Source organism: Sciurus carolinensis, chromosome 14, assembly GCF_902686445.1.
Source record: "Sciurus carolinensis chromosome 14, mSciCar1.2, whole genome shotgun sequence".
NCBI lineage: Eukaryota > Metazoa > Chordata > Mammalia > Rodentia > Sciuridae > Sciurus > Sciurus carolinensis.
The window spans coordinates 51989597-52010884 of record NC_062226.1 but is presented as its reverse complement, the minus strand read 5'-3'; the positions used below and the strand labels follow the sequence as shown (position 1 = coordinate 52010884).

Below are 21288 nucleotides of genomic sequence, written 5' to 3'. Positions count from 1 at the left end.
GTCTATAGATTCCCAAATGTTTGGATCTACTTTTTTGTGGGTACAAATAGTAGGCTGTAAGGGAACCAAAATTTAGCAAGACCTTGTCTCCAGTTACCTATTAGCACTGCTGGGGGTTTGCAATCCTCCACCTTTATGTGTGCTCTATCTTACAATGTTTAGTTTAAGTTTGGAAACATTGAGTTTGCCTAATTGTAGAAATCTAGTGAATTTTGTCTCCTTCCATAATTAGCTGTGGTTTTGTCTACATTTTATGAAGCAGAAGAAGAAGCATTACATAGCTTCTGCTTTAGCATAACTTTTTGTCTTCTGAACAAGAGTTTCAAAATCACACCCACCACACACATAGCTTAACCTCCTTTCCTTGCTGTGTGCAAGGTATTCTAACCTGGAGATCTAGAAGATTCCTTAGACCGTAAGGCCCCCAAAGTTAAAAAGCAGCCCAAATATTTAATTGTGATTTTCCCTTGAAAGTAAAAAATAAAAAAGAGGAAGGTATAGTTTTCTTTGGGACATCAGTTTACATGTGCTCTTTTTTCTCCCCAAAAAAGTGCCTTCATAATACATAGGAAACTTGCAACAGTGTCTTGCCTGTAAGGAAAGGAACCAGGTAGTTGAGGGAAAGTGGTATGAAAAAGAATTCTCACAACATTCCCTTTTGGTATCTTTCTAATTTTGAACCAAGTATATGTATTAACTATTCAAGGATAAATGAATGAAATTGAGATTGGAACTCTAGATCAATTTCACTAGTATCTCTTGCACATCTACCATGTGCCAAGAAAGCTACAATATCTTAACCCTCAGAGTTTACAGATGGAGTCTCAGAGAAGAGCTAGAGGCTGGGAAAACACCCACCCTGTGCTAGTAGAAAGAAGGCCAGAGAGAATGAGCCAGAATCACATTTTAACATCATTAAACCCCAGCAAGAAATACACTGCAATGACTGTGTTTTGTTTTCATGTTTTATTCTGGGAGAGATTTTGCCAGCCTATCACCATGTGAAGATTGTGGGTAACATGCATGAAAATAGAAAAGGACTTTCATTCTCTAAAAAAATATACAATTTTTAAAGGGTTTTTCTGATTCTCTGCTGTTCCCCACCCACTCTAGCCTGTCAAAACACATCATAGAAATTAGATCAGGCCAGAGGTAGGTTAGGCCAAGGAAAAGAATGATGATGATAATAATTGTTCTGTTCTCTTATTTATGAAATATGACCTAGTAATTGTCTATATCTGCTTAAGAGTTCGAACTCTCATTCCTCGCCTTTAACCCCTTATCTCTGAAAGTATGTAGAAAGACAAGTTTAACTCTACGAGCATCATTCTATCAAGAATCTTTTTATGTGAAAATCCATTATGATTATGAAATTCTTCATTTCTCTGCTGGCAGTGCCGTTCAGAAATAATGAGTTCCCTGTACATTTTGTTGCCAAGGAGATAAGACCAAAAATCCATTCACGGCTCTCCTGGAACCTGGCAGGGACCATTGTGCATAATGTGTGCCTCTTTGAAGTGGTATCAGAGAGATAAACCAGTTCAAGCCTGTGTGTCTGTTGTCCTGCCAGCTTCCTGAGCCCAGAGAATTTAGGCCCAGAAGAAAATGACCATGGCATTCCTACATGCACAGTAAAGACTGTACAACCCCATAATTCCTTTCCTTGTAATCCTGTTGTTCTCCACCTTAATGAACTTTCCTGGCATCTCAGATCCTTACTCGAGGCCACAGTTCAGGGACTGGCTTTTCAGTTCTCAGGGAGATTCAGAGCACCGTGAGATTTGACTGAAGAGTTTCTTCATTTTAGGACATCACTCCTAAAATGGTACAACTGCATAGAGAAAAGGCATCATAAAAAGTTAAATTGTGGGACTGGGGTGGCAGCTCAGTGGTAGAGCACTTGCCTAGCACGTGTGAGGCTCTGGGTTTGATTCTCAGCACCACATAAAAATAAGTGAATAAAATAAAGGCATTGTGTCCATCTACAACTAAATATATATATATATATATTTTTTTAAAGTTAAATTGTGAAAAAGTCAAGTAAAACAAAGTTTTCATTCAGCGATCTTTGCAAAACTCTTTTTTTCAAGGATCTGATATATTCTACATAAAATTTGATTATAATATGATGTTTTTTGATCTCTTAAAATATACTATGCCCTCTATATTCATGAATTCCACCTCCAAGGATCTAGTCAACTGGGGACCAAAAATATCAGGGAAAAAAGTCTATGTGTACTAAACTTCTACAGGCTTTTTTCCTTGTCATTATTCCTTAAAACATACAGCAAAACAACTGTTAAATAGCATTTACATTGTATTAAGTATTATAAGTAATTTAGAGAGGAGGTAAAGTATACTGGGGGATGTACATAGGTTTATGTGCAGTTACCCTGTCATTTTAAGGGACTGAGCAGTCACAGCTTTCTGTATTCAGGGAGATCCTGGGATCAGTTCCCCATGGATACCAACAGACAACTGTTTGAGTATTACTTATTCAGACAATTACAGTTGGCCAATTCAACTTCATTTTGGAGAACTTTTAGGTTTGTGATTAAGAGTAATCAAATGACAAACTAGTTGCCAAATTTTAAGAACGAGTTTTTTAATTGGAGAAGAAACCATCAGCCTTCACAGAAAATGAAGTTGTTGTTTCAGATTTTGAGTTGCCTGCAGTATTTAGTGACTAGAGAGGACACTTACTTTCAGAGCAGGAACAGGTAGAGAAAAGACAGGAAGCTGTTCAGAAATCATGGGGCATGTGTGAGATGAAACTGAATAACAACCCCATTTTCTGAGCCCTCGACAACTTTGCCTCCTTGCTCATGTTTATCAGTTGCCGGATCCTCCAGATCCCTAGGTCTTGGTAGATACAGCAGACTTTTCTCTCTCCTTTCCTATGTTGTTTTATTTCTTGATTTGGTATAAGATTTTTTGCATTTAATGTATTCTTATCTTGAAATAATCTCGACTTTACATAAAAAGTTGGAATTATAGTACAAAGAACTTTTGATGCGAAGGTGCTGACTTATCACCCCATCATCCAGAGTCTGATCCTTCAAGGGTTGTCAGTTATCCTAATAATATTCTTATAGTAAAATTCAATCACACATTGCATTTGGTTGTCTCTTAATTCCTCCTCAATCTGAAATAGCTCCTTGGACTTCCCTTGATTTTTATGACCTTAGCATTTTCGAAGATTACAGCTCTGTTATTTTAAAAAATATGTCCCTCGATTTGGATGTGTCTGATGTCTTCTCATGATTAGATTCAAGTAATGTATCTTTCACAGGAACATCACAAAGGTGTTCTCCTGGGCTCTTCTCATTGCACCCAATTGCATGACCATGATTTCTCTTGTACTGTTACTGCTAATGTAAATTCCCACCACTTGATTAAAATGCTAGGCTTTTGCACTGTAAAATTATTCTTCTTCTCTTGTACTCAGTATTTTATGGGGAGGTGTTTTGAGAGATAGTAATATTCAGTTCCTTGTTGAACTTAAAATTTGTTTATATACACATGGACTCCAGTCTTCTTGCTGTCCTTTTATTTGATGTTAAAAAAAAAAAAAAATGTTCCCATCACAGTGGCTAAGGAGGCTGAGGCAGGAGGATTGCAAAGTTCAAAACCAGCCTCAGCCACTTAGAGAGGCCCTAAGCAACTTAATGAGAACCTGTCCCAAAATAAAAAATAAAAAGTTCTGGGGATGTGGCTCAGTGGTTAAGTACCTCTGGGTTCAATCCCCAATATCAAAAAAGGAAAAAAAAAAATTCCCAGATGCAATCAACAAGACTTTAAAATAATTCCTGAATCATGTCAAAACATGTCCATATCCTTCCTTGAGAACTTCATTACTTTCTGGGATAAGAAGATATTTTAGGCTCATCTTGAACTTTCCCTCCTCTAGCCCTGGAGAATACTATTTAGAAATTAAGATCTCAATGTCATGTCAGTTCATTGCTATTGGAATGTCACAGTTCTCAGGGCACAAAAGTAAAGATCTATGTATATCTGTAGATGTATGCATGTACACACAAACACCAATATAATCATTATTTATCTGTATGCTGAACCATGAGCCCTCCCTTATACCTCCACTTTTTATCCTATACCATAGGTTTGGTTCTATTTGTCCTTTTTCCATATTTGGAACCCTATGGCTCCCACTATTCTCAATATATTTACTTTTTTGATTAAACCCACTGTACATAAACAGTCTCCTATCACTGCTATCACCAATACTGTCTTAGTCCATTTTATGTTGCTATAACAAAACATCTAAGACTTGTTAATTTATAAAGAAAAGAGGTTTATTTTGGCTTATGGTTCTGGAGGCTGAAATTCCAAGAGCACAGCACTGCATCTGCTCAGCTTCTGGTGAGAGCCTCTTGCTGCTTCAACTCGTGGTAAAAAACAGAAGCCCAAGCAGGTACCTGTGGAAGAGAAGAAAGGCAGCCAAACTGGCATGGTATCTAGCCCATTCTCATAGGAAAGGCATATTAATGGGATCTCTGTTCCCATGACCCAAACACCTCCAACTAGATCTGACCTCCTAATACTGCCTCATTGAGGAACTAAGGTTCCAACACATGAATTTTGGGGAGATACACTCAAACCATAACAATAACTTTGTGTAGATGTGCTCTTCCCTCTTCACAGACTCAGCACCCCACTCTGGACTACTCTGGCTCCTTCCTCCCTGTGAACATGGCCTTCTTTAGTCTTACTCAGTGAACTTGGACTGAATTGTTTAAGAAAGAAAGGGAAATGGTTGAGAAACTTCTGGTGTAGGACTTTCTAAACAGGAATCACCTTGCTTCCAGTCTTAGAAGCTGGAGGATGAAATAAGTAGAGAGCCCAAGAAGTGGGTGGTGGGCAACACCCAACCTTCAGGCTCCCTATATCTAGAAGGAGCTGCTAGGTGCTCTGATTACTGCGGCTAAGCCAGGCCATTATTCATCAGGTCTTACCTGGTTCCAACTGGAAAATATTCTCACATTTTAGGTTTATGACTTTGAATAAGAGAAAGTCATTACTAGCACCCTTTCCACTCTTGCTGTCTAGTTCCAGAGTTCTTAACCTGGTTCTGTGAGCTTTGGGGACTGAATAGGTACCTAGTAGATTGAAGACATGCTTTTGTCTGATGCAAGAATCCAGATCTTTCTTCAGATCCTCAAAGAGATCTATGATTCAGCAATATTAACTACTTGCTGTGTGCAAAAGGTTGAAAACAGATTCAATCTTATTGTAATGAAAGAAAAGCAAATTAAAATGAGATATTATTTGCTATATAGGAAATTGGTAAAGATGATAAGCATTTATGAAATCTGTATTGATTTCCAATTGCTGCCATAACAAATTACCACAATCTTGGTGGCTTAAAGCAATACAGATCTATTCTTTTTCTGTTTTGGAGGTCAGAACTCTAAAACAGGTCTTACTGGGCTAATGTCACATTGGACAAGCTGTGCTCCCTCTGGAGGCTCTAGGGGAAATTCATTCCCTTGTATTTGCCAAGAAAATGCAAGAAAGTCCTCCCTACTCCTTGACTGCAGCTCTTCCTCCCCTCAGGGATGAGAGCAGAGCACCTCCACATCTCTCTCCAATTCTATCATCTATTTTCCCTATTATAAGGACCCCTTTGGTTATACAGCAGATATATCAAGGATATATCAAGGATTAGGATGTGGGGAGGGGACAGCCTTCTGCCTACCAACCATAGTATCCCAGAATTTAATAATATATGGTATCATGCATTGTTGCCCAAGACACAAATGAGTATAACACCTCCAGAAGGCAATTTGGCAATACATGCTAATATTTTTAAAATGATACTTCTTGACCCAAATATGCCACTTCCATAATGTGACCCAAGGAGCCGTTTGGACACAGAGATAGATGTACTAAGAAATTCACCACAGCAGAGTCTATATTAATGAAAAATCAGAAATAATGTAATCATCTTATAGAGAGGTGATTCAATAAAAGATTCTGGTACATTCACATACAGAATCTTAAGCAACAATTTGAAAGGATGTAGTAGATCTATATCTACGGATGAGAAGACTGCCCAAGATTTACTAATATATCTAGTGAAATTTACTTATATATCTAGTGACTTATGTGCATTTGTGTGATTGGAAGGAACAACACAGCAGTTATCTCTGAGTGGTAGGACCTGGGGGGAGGTTAATTGTTATGTTTTTCTGAACTTTTAATCTATAAGGAACATGAATTGCTATTTTTTAAAGCAGAAAGTTGAATCTTTCAACTAGGGAAGGAAGTATTGAACTTCCTTCTCTTGTGAAAATGTTCTCTTTGGAGGTGGAAATCTATCATGTCCAGGTTTTTAGTGGTTTTACTGTATCATTTGTTCTCTGTAGACAGCAACCCTTATGATCTAATACATTAGACCAGAGGTTGGCTCTGGGGCAAAGTCTAGACTACCACCTCTTTATAAAGGGCTCTGACTCTCCAATGCCATTCACTTACATATTATCTACAGCTCTAGAGCTGCTTTCATGTTGCTATGGCAGAGGTCAGTAGTTGTGACAAAGACCATATGATTACAAAAATGGTATGCCTCTATCTACTTCATGTGCAAACAGAGAAACAAGATGTATCCCATTTGTTTACAATAAAAATGAATTTTTAAAAAAGAGACCATATGGCCCATAGAGACTAAAATATTTACTTTATAGCCCTTCACCCAAAAAAGTTCACCAATTCCTGCTTTGTGCTTTTACCAACAGTGACAAAAATCTTTCTATTACTGAGTTTTTAATAAAATTTTGGACAGAGTCAGGTATTAATATGTGAGCACTTTATAAACACGTTTCATTCAACCTCTGTCCCCCCTCTTCCCCACACATCATAACAACAATGCATTTTGAGGGGCAAAACAATCTTATTACTATAGGAAAAAGTTGGTTTTCCTCTCTATTTTCTAGTATTTCCCAACTTTACTCTTTAGAAAGATCTAAGAACAAAACTCTAATAAAATACTAGTTCCACATATTAAGGTGAAGTATAGGTACCAAATAAGGTTGCTGAGAAACAAGCATTATCCTTCCCCCAAGTGAATGTCCTTGCTCTGCCTAAGCCTGGACCTCTGGGCTTCCATTTCTCTGCTATCTTTGGAATGCCTTTGAGAAGCTCATTGGGAACTCCATCAGTTACACACAGGTCAGGTACGTATCTGTTTTTCAACATGCATCTTCCGCTCTAGACTCTCAACCTTCCTGATGTGAGTGCTAGGGGGAATGGGGGCCCCAAAAAGAATAAACTCAGTTGAACAGCATGTGCTTTCCCTCATGCAGGTCTAGAATGCTCCAAATCCCAGGTTACCTGGGGTGGCTGTCTTGGTTTAGAATAGCTAAATCCAAGTATTTTTTCAAAGATCACAGTTGGTCCAGAGATTTGAACCATGCCACATCTCCCTTAAACCTTCAAGGAGCCCACTAAATGCTCCAGGGGAATCTCTGTGTGTATAGTTCCAAGGCACATCTGGGAATTACACCCAAAGGGAATTAGGAACCCAAAACAAATCAACACGAGAAATGTAGATGGTAAAACAAAGATCAGCCATTTGGACAGCAACTGTCTGCTCTTTAGAAGCATGTCCCATTGTAACCATGGCCTCCCAGTCCAGGCTGTGGATTTCTGACCTACTCCTCAGAGGACATCTCTATTTATGGGTCCTTAGAAAACCACACACTCTATGGACTTCGCTGCAAAAAAGTCAGGCCTCACCTGCCAGATGTATTACTGTCCCAGCAAAGTCGGCCAGCAGCATCCTTATGCACATACCACAGACCACCTCTGCCCTCGCTCTTCATGATCCTCAACATGGCTCTCAGCCCTACTCCAGTTAGCCTGCAAAATTCTCTCCCTTATTCACATTACTCTCAGTGTTTATTATTTTCTTCACTTTGTTGAGAAGTTTCTGGAGCCTCAAGACCCAGGAGACTTATGTGGGAATAATAAATTCAGGAAAGGTCTTCATGTTGCCCCAGCAGCTCCACCCCTATGGCTCACTCTGGAATTCCTAGTCAGCAGTTGCTCCTTCCTGTGACTTGCCGCTGAACCCTGGGCCATGCCCCAGTGAGGCCTCTCAGGATACCTGCTATGAATATTAGCCATTCTTCATCTCTGCTGCTGTTCTGTGGCTTTGGTTCAGCAGAAGAGAACTGAAATGGGGCCTATACAGGGCTGGGAGTGAAGTCTCTTTCTTTGTGCATGTGGGTTTTCATTTCTTTTGCAAAGGCTTTCACCCATAAACAGAACCAAACTTAGCCTGAGTTCATAAAGGCATGTTGGCTCTGAGCTACTGCTGGCCTGTTTTTTTTCCCAACCTAATCTGGATACTTTCTAGCTTGCCTCCCCATTGGCTAGAGAGAGGGAGTGAGAACAGATATGTTACTCTAGGGAAGAATATGCACAGAGCCCAGAGCTTTTACCTTGAAACTGCTGTTTCTTTCTCAGAGGAGTAGCACCTTGATTATTACAAAGTACCTATTGGAAGTCTTGAAGTACTGATTCCTTTCAAACCAAATGCAAAACATCAATCTCATTCCTTACTGAATCTAGACTCAGTGGATGTGACATAAATATGCACAGAGAGGGGAAATCTGACTTGGGCCCTTCTCAGCAGTATGGTATGGCCCAAGTACAGTCTACATTCTGGGATTCATTAAAACCCCATCTCATCAGTGGATTGAAACTCCTTCCTTAGTTCCTGGGAGCCTGCAGTAAGGCCTCCCGGGACCATCCTGGTCTTCCCTCCTGCAGGACAGGTAGCACCTGCCAGCAACCTGAGAGTAAAGTCAATCAGGAACTTATAAACCCAGAAAGTTGAAACTTCTTAAAAATGCTCATGTGTTTTTAAAAAATGTTTTTATGCCAAGATCCTACTGGCAGAACTCTTCATTATCTACTTGTGATAAGTTAAATCCCAAGCAAATTTTACTGTGAATTTTTAAAATTGGACCAGTTTCCTAGAGCCTACCTCCCTTCTCCCCCTCCCATGGTGGCCCAGTCAACCCTGGATAAGCATGTTGTTCAATGCCATCCAAACTCTAGATTGACAATGCTCTCATATTTTCATAGCCAAGACCACATGTGTATGTATCAGATGTGGGTATCTCACCTTCCTTACCTGCAAAATAACCAGGTACTAGGGTATGGGTAAGGGCAGTCAACAAGCAGTAACTAAATCATTTTGGAGACGGTAAGGCCTTAATCAAGTCATAAATCTGGATGGAGCTACTTTTCATGCTGAGAAATATATCAAGTTCTTCCACCAAATGCCCAGGAACATGGGAGACATTACTATACCCCCTGCCAATGGAAACCCAAAGCTTGCCCTAGGGGCAAAAAGACATTTGGGGAATGGAAAATGGGCTTGTATAGCTCCATTTTTCCTGGAATGTTTTAAAGTTAGTTTTCTTTGGGCAAATGTACATGGGAATAGTCTTGGCCTGGTTATTTGACCAGCTTATTGGGAGGTCCCAGAAATCAGAGTAAAAATTAAAGTTGCTTGTCTTCTTCCACTGCCTTCTGGGGTCCAGCTGACAAATGGGGAGTAAGGAACTGAGTTTTTCCAATATAAATTAATCATTTCTCTCAGCCTACTGCCTGGTGCCAGCTCCCGCTCATTCTAAGCAGCTTTAAAGACCATCTCTGTTGCCCCAGGGGACACCAAACCTGAAAAGAGCAGGCACCAAAAAAACACCCTGAAGAAGCATCCCTTCTTTCCACAGTCACTCTGTGGCCTCAGAGCGAGCCCTGTGCACCCCCTTAGACCACTAGCACAACAGAGAGCCTTCCATAAATTTTAAAGGACTGAGTGTTTTCCAGTTTTATAAAATTAAATTAAGGAAAGGACTCCCAGACTGACTATACCAAGAGCCAAGTTTCATCCCAGCACACATCATTTTTATAGAAAGTTTTAACTCCGTGAAAAATACAGGATTATAATGAAAATGCTGACAGGCCTGGAGCCAGCTCATGAAGTAATCATGCCACGTCTTTAATATTTTTACACAGCGTGTCCTAATCTGCCACAGCTTTCTTTTCCTTCAGATAGCAGTTAAATAAGTGAAAATTCCCTGCGTACTACTTTTTTTCTTCTCCCTTTCTGGGTTTTATATTCCCATTTTTCAAACCTTTCTTCTTTGTGAATCTCTTTCAGTTCAGTTATAGGTATCATTGATTTATCAAAATTTAGCTGCCTTTGTTCAGCTATTTGGTAGGAAAGTGGAGAGAAGGGAGAGGATATGTACTCAGAAACCTTGTTTCTGCTCATTACGGCTAAGAACTTAGGAAAATCAACTATGGAGGTGTGGCTCACACAAGTGATAGACAGCTAATGAATGCCAGAGTTGACTTAATCTGTCCTCCAAAAAAACCCACAAGTCAAGCTGTTTGCAAAAAGTCCCGGTGATTTTCAGCCCTTTAAATAACAAAATAAATAAAAAGCTAAAATCTGAATAGTGATTCTCCTGAGTTCAGAACTTCTTTTGAGATAAGTGTGCCAAATACTGCTCTATCCTACCACCTTTCAGGTTAACCAGCACCGTCTGTGAAGGTGCAAAGATGCTGGAGGTCAGGCTGCCAAGTCTCCAGTTTTCTACCCCATGTTTCTCTCATCTGTCAAAACTCACACTAGTTCCCTGAATCAGATTATTTTAGTTACAGAAACCAATGTAAAATCTGGAAAGAAGAGTAAAGAAAGTCCATGAGGTCAATTTGATGTAAGCAAAGATGTCAACTGTGGTACATTACACGGTACAGCTAGGTAGATGACTTGTCCTTGCTAGGGTCATTGGCTCTGCAAGGGCAAACAATGTTTGGAGCAAATAATAATGTGGAGATCCTTGCTTGGTCTTTGGGCTCATACTTTCTTCAGTGTGAAAGCCCTGCTTCCTCTCCCCTGTTTTATATCAGTGCATTTGGGATGTGAGAACCACAAGGAGATATGTTTCTGACTACGTTTAAGATAAATCAATCACAAATAAAAAGAGGAGGAAACTTCTTATATAATTTGATTTTCTCATTGGGTACATCTCCTCCATTCTAAGCTTTTCTCACTCTCCAGTCAATGAGTGTTAAAAAAAAAAAAAAAGTAAATGAAACTAGGGAGAAAAAAAAAAAAACCCTCACATATGTGAATCACACCTGGCTTTGGCTCAATTTAGAACCACAGTGGGCCTAGGAATGGAGGCCTAAAGGCAATATTTTCTTTCACTGGTTAAGAAGGGTTGATGGAGGGAAGCTTTTTGCTGCCAGAACGCTCATTAGCTAGGCAGCCTTCCCAAGCCCGCTTCCTCCTCAGCCACCTCACCAACGTGAAACCTTTACTAGCTGAGACCCAAGGAGCAAGCACTGTCGTCCTGCCGATTGTCCATTTCCTGGGGAAGGCCTTGAGGTTTGGAGGATGGAAATGGTTGGCACTCATGTAGCTGGGAGGAAATCAGAAGAAAGAGATGCTAGTCCCTCCATGAAACACTGTTAACTTCCTCACCAAAGCAAAAGTGGGGCCGGGAGTGGTTTATTATTTGGCCTCTTAGGAGGTGTGGAATACATTAGCACACAGTTTTTGGATGGCCTTGTAAATGGCACACAGAGAGATTGCTCAGCTTCAAAAAATGATTGATACTTCTTTTACTTTAACAAATGAGAAATGTCCGTGACAGAAAGAAACCCTGCTACAAGCCAGGTTTTCTCATTAACAGTGAAACACGGATAATTATTCACTGGGAACATACACAGAGGGAATTCATGTTAGATTCCTTATTTTGACTATTGCTGCTGGCAATCTCAGAGACCACAGTATACACACAAAGACACACACATAAATATGTACATAAAAGCTCAGGGGCCTGCAGTACATGTGCACTAAGAAGTCACCAATTTTGAGTACAAAGGAAGTTTTTTAGAATAACCCATGTGGTCAGTTAGAAGCCCAGAAAGAAAGATAAGCAATGGAAAAGGCAGACGATCAGTCAATTTTGTTCATTGACTTTAGTTGTATGTTGTTTATCTTGGTCTTTAGTTTCCTTTTGAAAGATATGAAAGTAGACTTTCGTAAAGTATTTTCAACCCAAGATGCATGATCACACATGTATTCTGTATGGTCACTCTCCTAATCTGAAGGAAAATATAATGAACTACACAGCAGATAGACATGGCCTCAGGAGTGACAAGGGTATTTTAGGATTGTTGTAGTTAGTATATACATTCAGCAACTTGTAATAAAGACATCAAACAACAGGAACGTAAGGCAGAAGTGTATTTCTGTTTGAGTTAGCTTTTTGTCATTGTAATCAACAAGAACAACTCAGAGGAAAAAAGGTTTATTCAGGGATAACAGTTTCATAGGTCTTAGTCCTTAGTTCTGGCTTCAGGAGCCAGAACAGCATGGTGGAAGGACATGGCGGAGGAAAGCTGCTCAGATCACAGAAGCCAAGAAGCAAAAAGTGGAGCCAGTGACAAGATACAGTCCTCAAGGGCATGCTTCCAGTGACCTACTTCCTCCAGTCACACACCCCACCTGCCTATGATTAGCACTCAGTAGTCTATTTAAATGGATTAATCCACTGATTAGGTTACAGACCTCGTAATCTTATCATTTCACCTTTGAACATTGATGCTTTGCCACGTGAGCTTTTCAGGGGATACCTCATATCCAAACCAAAGCACTGCTTCAAGTCATGGTCTAGAGGAAGATGTTCCAAGCTTGAGCTGTCAAAATATCATATCAATTAGGTTCGGGTGGAATTTCTTCTAACCCCCATGACTCTGACATCCCTGAGTGTTGCCCTTCCTCTCCCAGGCCAGGATGGCTGGCTGTACATACACATTCGTCACAGAAGGTTGGAGAAGGCAGAAAAAGAACCAGTTTTTTTCTTTTAAAGATATACTTCATAAGGTGTACACATCACTTTTCCTCTAGTTGCCCTGAATATAACCACATGCTTAACACCGTACAACAAGGGAAGGTGGGAAAAACCTCTACGCCAAGCAGCTACGTATCTAAAATTCAGGGGGTTTCTGCCTGGAGAGCAACCAAATTAAAGTTGTTGGAATCAAGGGTGACAAAGTGCAAATAAAAGTCATCTCTGACTTCAGAGATGAATGGATGAAGGTGAGCCAGCAATAAATTTTTAAGTTTAATAAATTACAAAATATTTGCAAATAGCAAGCTGGAACCACTCATTTTTTAAGCTTGTTAAAACGGTAAAGCAAAAGTATGGAGATGAATAAGCAGAATAAATGAAAATCAATTAGACAATGAAGATCAATGATTTTTTTTTTTTTTTTTTTTTTTTGTGTGTGTGTGGTACTGGGGATCAAACTCAGGGCCTTGTGCTTACGAGGCAAGCACTCTACCAGCTGAGCTATCTCCCCAGCCCAAGATCAATGATTTAAACAATGCAAACATGTTTTTATTATGGATAACATCACACATAAACAAAGTAAACAGAGTAGTACATACAATGAATCTCCACGCCCTCATTCAGCTTCAGTAAATATTCTGCCTTTCTTATCTGGTTGTATTTCTGCCCACTCTCCCCTCTCTCCCTTCTCAATGTTCTTGTGGGTAAATTTTATATCCTTTGAAATGTATAGACCTAAGTGTAAATTTTAATACCCATGTAACCACATTCTTATCTAACATACCTTTGATGGTATAAATTTTTTTGGTCTTTTAGCTCTTTTTCTTCACTTTGGCTTATTTCTATCGCTATATCTTCAATTTCACAGATCCTTTTCTATAATGTTTAATCTTGAACTGATCCTATTCAGTGCACTTTTCATTTCAAAAATATATGTTGGGACTGGGGATGTAGTTCAATGGTAGAGGGTTTACCTAGCATGCATGAGGCCCTGAGCTAAATCCCTAGCGTCACAGAAAAATCTATCTATATAAACATATATATGTGTGTGTGTGTTTTATTTGTAGAAGTTCATTTATAATTTCCATTTTCTTTCTCCATGTATACTTGTTTTCCTTTAAATACTTAAAATATTAATGCTCTGTTTAATATCCTTATTTATATTCATTATTATCTCTGCATTTCAGGATCTGTTTCCATTGACTTTTTTTTTTTCTTTTTTGTTCTAGTTAGAGGTCACATTTTCTTCCTGACAAGTCCAGAAATATTCAGTTATAGATTTTATATCATTAGATGTATATTTTACATCATTAAATGTCTGGATTTTATTTATCTTCCTCTAGAGATTGTTGGGTTTTCTTCTGTTAATCACCTATTTAAAGTTCAATTTGACCTTCTTAGGCTTAGTTAGGACAAGTCTCGAGTAGCCTTTACTCTAGAAACTTTTTGAGTTTTCCACTGAATGCCCCAGGTGATCAATAATGACCTACTCTAGCTTGTCAGAACTTGAAGGCTTTCCAGCCTTATTTGGGTTCTGGAAAATGTTAAGCTCACAGTTCCCTGGTTACTCTTACCTCAACCTTGTAGAATTTAGTCCTACATATGCATACACATCTTGGGTTGGACAAAGACTCAAGAGGAATTTATGTAGATTTCTAGGGCTTCTTTCTATCTGACACCCCCATTTCCAGAATTCTGCTCAAGAACTTCCAGCTGCCTTAGTGTCTTTGAACTCTATCCTGAGCTTCATCACATTGCTTAGACTATTGTGCTTTGCCTCGAATAGTTCTTAGAGTTGAATTGTGCTTCCACAAAAGATGTTGAAATCCTAACACCCAGTATCTGTGAAATGCCCTTATTTGGACTTGTGTCTTTGCAGATGATCAAGTTAAAATGAGGTTAGTAAGGTGGGCCCAATTCAATGTGACTGATGTTCTTATGCAAAGGTAAAATCTAGATGCAGAGACCAACTTGCACATAAGGAAGACACCATTGTGAATGTGAAATAAGAATCTCTGCCTCTTTTCATCTGACATAACCTCCATGCATAACATCTCTTCCCTGAGCCCCTCAGTGGATATAACTCTTTTGCACTATGCATTGATCCAAGCAATGTGGATTAAAGAGGTCCACTTGGCTCCTATCACTTGACTACATGGGGAAGGGAAGGAGGGGGTGAGGATGATGAGTTTGAGATGATGTTGAGAAATCTTGGGACTTAAAAGCACTTTAGAGATCATTTCATTGGAACCTAAATGTACCTCAAAGATCGTCACATGTTCTTGTCTACAAATTTGAAGGCATAGAACCCTATCAAAACCTAGAATTCTCCTTGAGAATTGTGAGTCAGTATAACTGAAAATAAAAGTAACAAAATTGGGTTTCTTACTTTCTGAAAAACTGAGCTTCACCCTGAGAAGTTTCAGAGAGGCTTTAGTGTGCCTTTTTAAAAATCCTACCTTAGCTGGGATTTCCTTGGTAGTCTTAACTATCTTAACTGTCCCCAGAGCAATAGGTAGAAAATAGACATTTTTCTAACCAAACTGAGAGAAGACCTCCAGTATCTTTAATTTTTAATGATTTCTCAGATATTTTAAACTTCCAATAAGTATACTATGGAGGATAAGTCACTGTGGTCCCAACTGTGAATTTGTCAAGCACTCTAAATTTAGAGGAAATATGTTTTCTCTCACAGTGGCAATCTATCTTACCAATTCTGTGCTACAAATGGGTGGACCCAATGTCTCAGCTTAATATTTTGGAATTTTAGTGTATCTAAATATGTTTAATGACTAGATAACTGTAATATTGTACATATCCAATTATGGAACAATAAAAGTTACCCAAAAACCAAAGTTCTTTACTTTATGGAAAAATGAGATCAATGTTTAAAATGTTTTTTCTAGTCTCAGATAAAGATTTTTTTACTTTGAAAATCATATAAAGAGTAAAATAAAAGCAGATATTAGACTTTTACCAATTAACACTTGATTCTTAACTTTTACCATCTAGGATGTTATTTTCCAACATCATCTGAAGAAGCAAACTTCTTAATAAAATCAGCATAGAAGTTAATTTGAAAAACTGTGCAATGATGAATGCTCATTTTGTCTTTCTTTTTTTTTTTTGTCTGTCAGTATAAGGGCATAAATAGAAATAGGTACTTTCTGTTCTCTAAGAATTTTTATAAAATTTAATGAATAATAGTCACTCTTACAGAAGCCTAGATAATAAAAATATCACCTATTTGTTAGGAATGGGTAACATAAGAAAAATGCCATGGGTAGGGCAACAGTATGTACATGCTTCTAGAGCCATGAAGATACCACAACAGCTCATCAGAATTGTGTCTCCTTTAGACTTTGCCAACGGCTTATTTCTCTTCTCCTCTCTTCTTCCAGGCTGCCCCATCAAAGGCTATCCCACCCCCAATATCACTTGGTTCCATGGTGGTCAACCAATTGCCACCACCACAGGACTAACACATCACATCCTGGCAGCTGGACAGATCCTTCAGGTTGCAAATCTCAGTGGAGGTTCTCAAGGGGAATTCAGCTGCCTTGCACAGAATGAGGCAGGGATGCTCGTGCAGAAAGCATCTTTAGTGATCCAAGGTAAGAACTCATCAGGCTTAGGGTGTCAACAAGAAAGCCCACTTGGGAATAAAATTCACTAATAACAATATGATTTCTGATCTCCTGTGGTACCTAGACCATGAAAACCAAAGCCGAACTCTGTTTCAGTGCAATGAGATGCTACTTCTGCCAACATAGCCCTTTAGAAGAGCCACCAGGTCCCACCACAGGAGAACCTGGACATCTCAGCATCAGTGCCTCCCTAAATTGGTCCTTCTGATCAAATATTGCTGTTGCTCAAGACCAAGAAAACTTTATCAGAGTTAGTTCTCTTTTCTGTATGCTGGTTTAACTAGAAGATATATCTCACTCACACACGCACACCACACAGAGTAGCCTACTTAAAACTTCGTCTTCCCTGTTGGTTTGGTTAAAAAATACTTCTTGAGTGGAACAATTTGGTCGTTGTCTCCTGCTAGAGGAGGGGCTGGTGCCGAGCCAGCTACACATTCTGAAGAGTCTTGGGCTGTAATCACATGCTGAGGGCTTTCCAGGCACCATTCCTTTGACCCTGGCAAAGAAGAGACTGAGAAGCCTGTGTGGCTGTCTGTGAGCTTTCCAGGAATACAGGCAGGTCAGAAAGCCCATGGGTGGGGCCTAGCATTCACTGCACCAGGAGAGTTGTGAATGAGTCCAAATGGTGGGAAGAGAGCCCAAACTAGCCTTTTTATAGAAACTATGGGAGGCTTTGAGTTTTCCATAGGCTAGTTCTACCTGTGACCTTATGTGATATGCTTAAGGAAAGCAAAATTCTACTGCATGTATTCCAAAATGGAGGATTTTGTGGAAAGGGTTAGTGTTTTGTGCCAACATAGCACAAGAGGAGGGAGGAAGGAGAAGGAAGTTTTTTTTGAGCACATAGGTTTTCCTCTTAAAAAGTCTCCTCTCCCATTTTGCTTTCCAGGCAGGAAAACAAACATTCCATTTTCTTGCCAGCTAACTATTCTCTGCTAAAAACCAGAATTCAGTGCCTATCTGCAATTTTCCTAATACATGAGAACTTGCAAATAAGCACTCAGAGTTTACCAGCCCGCATGTATTTTTAACAGCTTTCCTACCATTGAGTCTCAGACCACCAAATAGAAAAACCAGAGAAATAGGCTTTTTCACTAACATCATTGTTTCATGGAAATGAGAACTCTCTAAATAGGCTGTTATTTATAACATTTACAAAAATTAAAAATAATTACAAAATCCAACTCAAATCTCTACTTTTAAATATGATTATCTCTGATATATTTATATATCTCTGTAGAAAAAAAAAAGTTACTTTCTCATAATCCAATAAGAGTACTTTAGCCAGTATTTTAAGGGCTGAGGCTGTTGAATAAGCCCTCTCTGTGTGCCCGGCACTGAGCCTGGCCCTTTACTTTCATTATATCCAACCCTCATGGTAATGTGATCAGGTGAGAGTTATGGTACTCATTTTTTGGAGGAATCATCTGAGGTTCCTGGAGAGAACAGGGCTTGCTCAATAGGTTGGGAATGGCGCCCACCCAGAGGCAGAGCCTCATTTATAATAACTTAGCCTACATGCCACCCCCAGCCCCTTCACATCTTCCCCTAACCCTGCTCAGAAGAAATGGAGTGAGGGCAATAACATTCCCTTCTCTTTACCTCTGATCCTCCTCTTGTGACAGATTACTGGTGGTCTGTGGACAGACTGGTGACTTGCTCAGCATCTTGTGGGAACAGGGGCGTTCAGCAGCCCCGCCTGAGGTGTCTGTTGAACAACACGGAGGTGAATCCTGCTCACTGTGCAGGGAAGGTTCGCCCTGCTGTGCAACCCATTGCCTGCAACCGGAGAGACTGCCCTTCCCGGTGAGTGCAGCTCCCACCCCCAGGATGGGTCCAGACTTACAGCCAAGTTGATGGCCAGCCCTTGTCTAGCAATGTGCTGGGAGAGAGGCAATCCAAGGTGCTATTCCTTCCTTTAGGCATGCGTTAGTCAGGCCTCTCTGCCTTGCTGACAGTATACTCAGAATGAGCCCCCTCTCTAAGCTCTGTTTATTCCCTCACCCGTCCACCAGCTAATGACTACCTCAAGGACCTACAAGGCTCTGATCTGTTCAGGGAGCAAGTGTCTCCCAGGCCCTGGTCAGAGACATCTCCCATCCTGCAGTGATACACTAATTCTCTGGGCTTTTTGTAAGAGAAAGAAGTATCTTTCATTGACATGCTGAGGGGACAGAGATCACTGGGCTCTACCCAAGCTCTCTTTTTGTCTGACTTTAGATACCTGTGCCTGGTTTAGTTACAGAAATCTTCTTTTCTACAAATAGTTGCATCTCCCTAAAGTTTAAATAAATCTCCATTTTCTATAGTTGCCTTAACTTTGGATTTACATTCTCTCCATTTGGGCCCCTTTTATAGCTCAAGATAACAAAGAATCTCTGCCTCTTATAACATCTTCTTCACGCTTCAAGAAACTGTGACTCCCACTGAGCACCCAACCCCTAGTCTTAAGAAAGTAGCTGAAGGTATGATGGCTAGACTTGGAGTTGGCACCCGCATGGCGCTCTGGGTCTACAGGGACTTGGCTTGGCCCTAAAATGCCGGTTTACGACCTATCTATAGGACTTTCATACGGTGCTCAGGGAACCGCTTTGTGTTTTGCCAGCTGAGTCATAAGGAGCAGCTGAAACCAGGAGAGACTCCATGAAATATGAAACACACTCATTAATATCAGTAGTTTGACTTGCTGATGGGAAGGTTTCCACAGGAATGATTAATGTCCTTTTATACCCTTCCTGAATGGGTAACATAGCCCATACCTCTCCTTTCTCAAAACCCCCACCCCAGCTCCCGAAAAAATCGCTGAAATGTATATTTAGAAATAAAAGTTGATTGAAATACAGGCCTGACATTCACCAGGGATCTAGAGGGCTGGAAGGCTGCCCTTGCCAAGCTGTGTGAAATGAAGAAGAGATCTTTGACGTGCCAGGAACTTTTTGATTTGATTTGGTGATGGTCAGAGTCAATCAGCCTAATTTACTTCTGCAAATGAAATAATAATGGCTATGTCTTCTTCGGTTTCAATGCCCCCAGGAGTTTTAAAACACCTCATGCCTGCTTCCTAAGTGGCTCTGCTCCTGTGGGCTGGAAATCTGCAAGCAGTCATCCCTCTCCAGGGCAAAGGAACAGGGAAATTGCCACAAAACTAAATAAGTCACAGATCCGGACTCAGGAGGAATTTGCTCCCCTTTCCCACTACACGCCTCTCCTGAAAGCCAGATGTAGCGTCACTTGGCTAGGAAGTACCATAGGTTCACCCTCCACTGGTCTTCCTGCCAGGCTATTTGGGCACATTAGTTAGCATCCTTCTTTGCACACAAACAAGTATTGTTGCCCTGACCATCTTTCTGAGTAGAACTAGGAAATCCTCCTTTGCCCCAGGAAGCTATTTCAATCATTTCATGTTAGATAACACCCCCCAACCCCTGCAATCAGTCAATAAGAGGGATTTTTGGTGGGGGTGAGGAGTTGTTTTTTTTTTTTTTTTTTTTTCCCCAGATTGCATAAAGTGGTGAAGTGGCTGAACAACACCATGTCTTTCCTCATTTTTACAAACTGTCCCTATCCCCTTCTCTCTGAGAATTATCCTGGGGTATCCTCAAAGAGCACCCAGGTACATTTATATATGGATCAAGGACTTCAAAGTGTCCCCAGATTATACTTTGGCTTTATGAGAAAAGTCTTGGTCAGTCTCATTTCTAGGGAATCAAATTGTAGTTGGAGCCTAACATTCTGAAAACAAAAATTTCTAGCACATGTGCAACCCTTTAAGATACATAAGACTTATAGTCCATCATGGTGGTGGAAAATTGCCCCAGAAAGCTATTTTCTTTGTTTCTGAAAGATTAAACAAATTAAATGGGATAGGGGTTAAGTTAAGATAGAAAGTACAGAGGCTACCAAACAAAACCTTCACTCAAGTGAGACCCAGATTGCTTCCTGGGTCAAAAGGCAACAGGTTTGGCTCTGACTTCCCAGGAAACCATTCCTGCTCACACTAGGAAGAACCAAAACCACAGTACAGTTAAAGTAGCTAAAGGGCTATCTCCCAGCCTTTTGGGCAGCTGAGGCAACTGACTCTCTAAATACTCTTTCAAGCTGCACATTTCTGGTCAGTGTCCCAGGTTTATCAGTGTCCTGAGGCTACCATAACAAATTACTACCACAAACTGTGACTTATTTAGTTTTGTGCCAATTTCCCTGTTCCTTTGCCCTGGAGAAGGATGACTGCATGCAGATTTCCAGCCCACAGGAGCAGAGCCACCACAAACAGTAGCTTAGAGCAACAAAAATGGATTCTCTCACTGTTTTAAAAGCCAGCAGTCAAAAAAAAAAAAAAAAAAAAATTAAAGGTCTCAGCAGGGCCATACTCCCTGCAGAAGCCCCTGCAAAGGCACTATGGTTGAACCATTCCCAGCCCTCCTGTCCCCTGGTGCCTTCCTTGTGTGTGGCTGCGTGACTCCACCTCCTGCCTCCCTGGGCACACCACTTTCAAGGTCATGCGGCCTTCTCCTCTTTCCTGTGTTTAATCTCCTCTGCCTTTCTCTTAGAACACCTGTGGTGGAATTTAAGGCCTAGCCAGATAATCTTTTCTCAAAATTCTTAATTATGTCAAGTCAAGATCTTTTTTTTTCCCCCTAATAAGATAATATTCCAGGGTTTCCAGGGATTTGACATGGATATCTTCCTCAGGATCATTTTTCCAAGTAAATACTGTGAAGAGGGTATGGCCCTCT

General features: G+C 40.2%; 1 protein-coding gene across 2 annotated transcripts in view; it reads left to right on the top strand.

The window, feature by feature from the left end:
• Positions 1-21288, top strand: part of Adamtsl1 (ADAMTS like 1) — a 368881-nt gene that overhangs the window by 322193 nt on the left and 25400 nt on the right. For both annotated transcript variants that reach the window (XM_047525412.1, XM_047525411.1), the window contains 2 exons: positions 16304-16516; positions 18178-18358. In XM_047525412.1, the coding sequence (XP_047381368.1) occupies positions 16304-16516; positions 18178-18358 (394 nt within the window). The remainder of the gene's footprint in view (positions 1-16303; positions 16517-18177; positions 18359-21288) is intronic.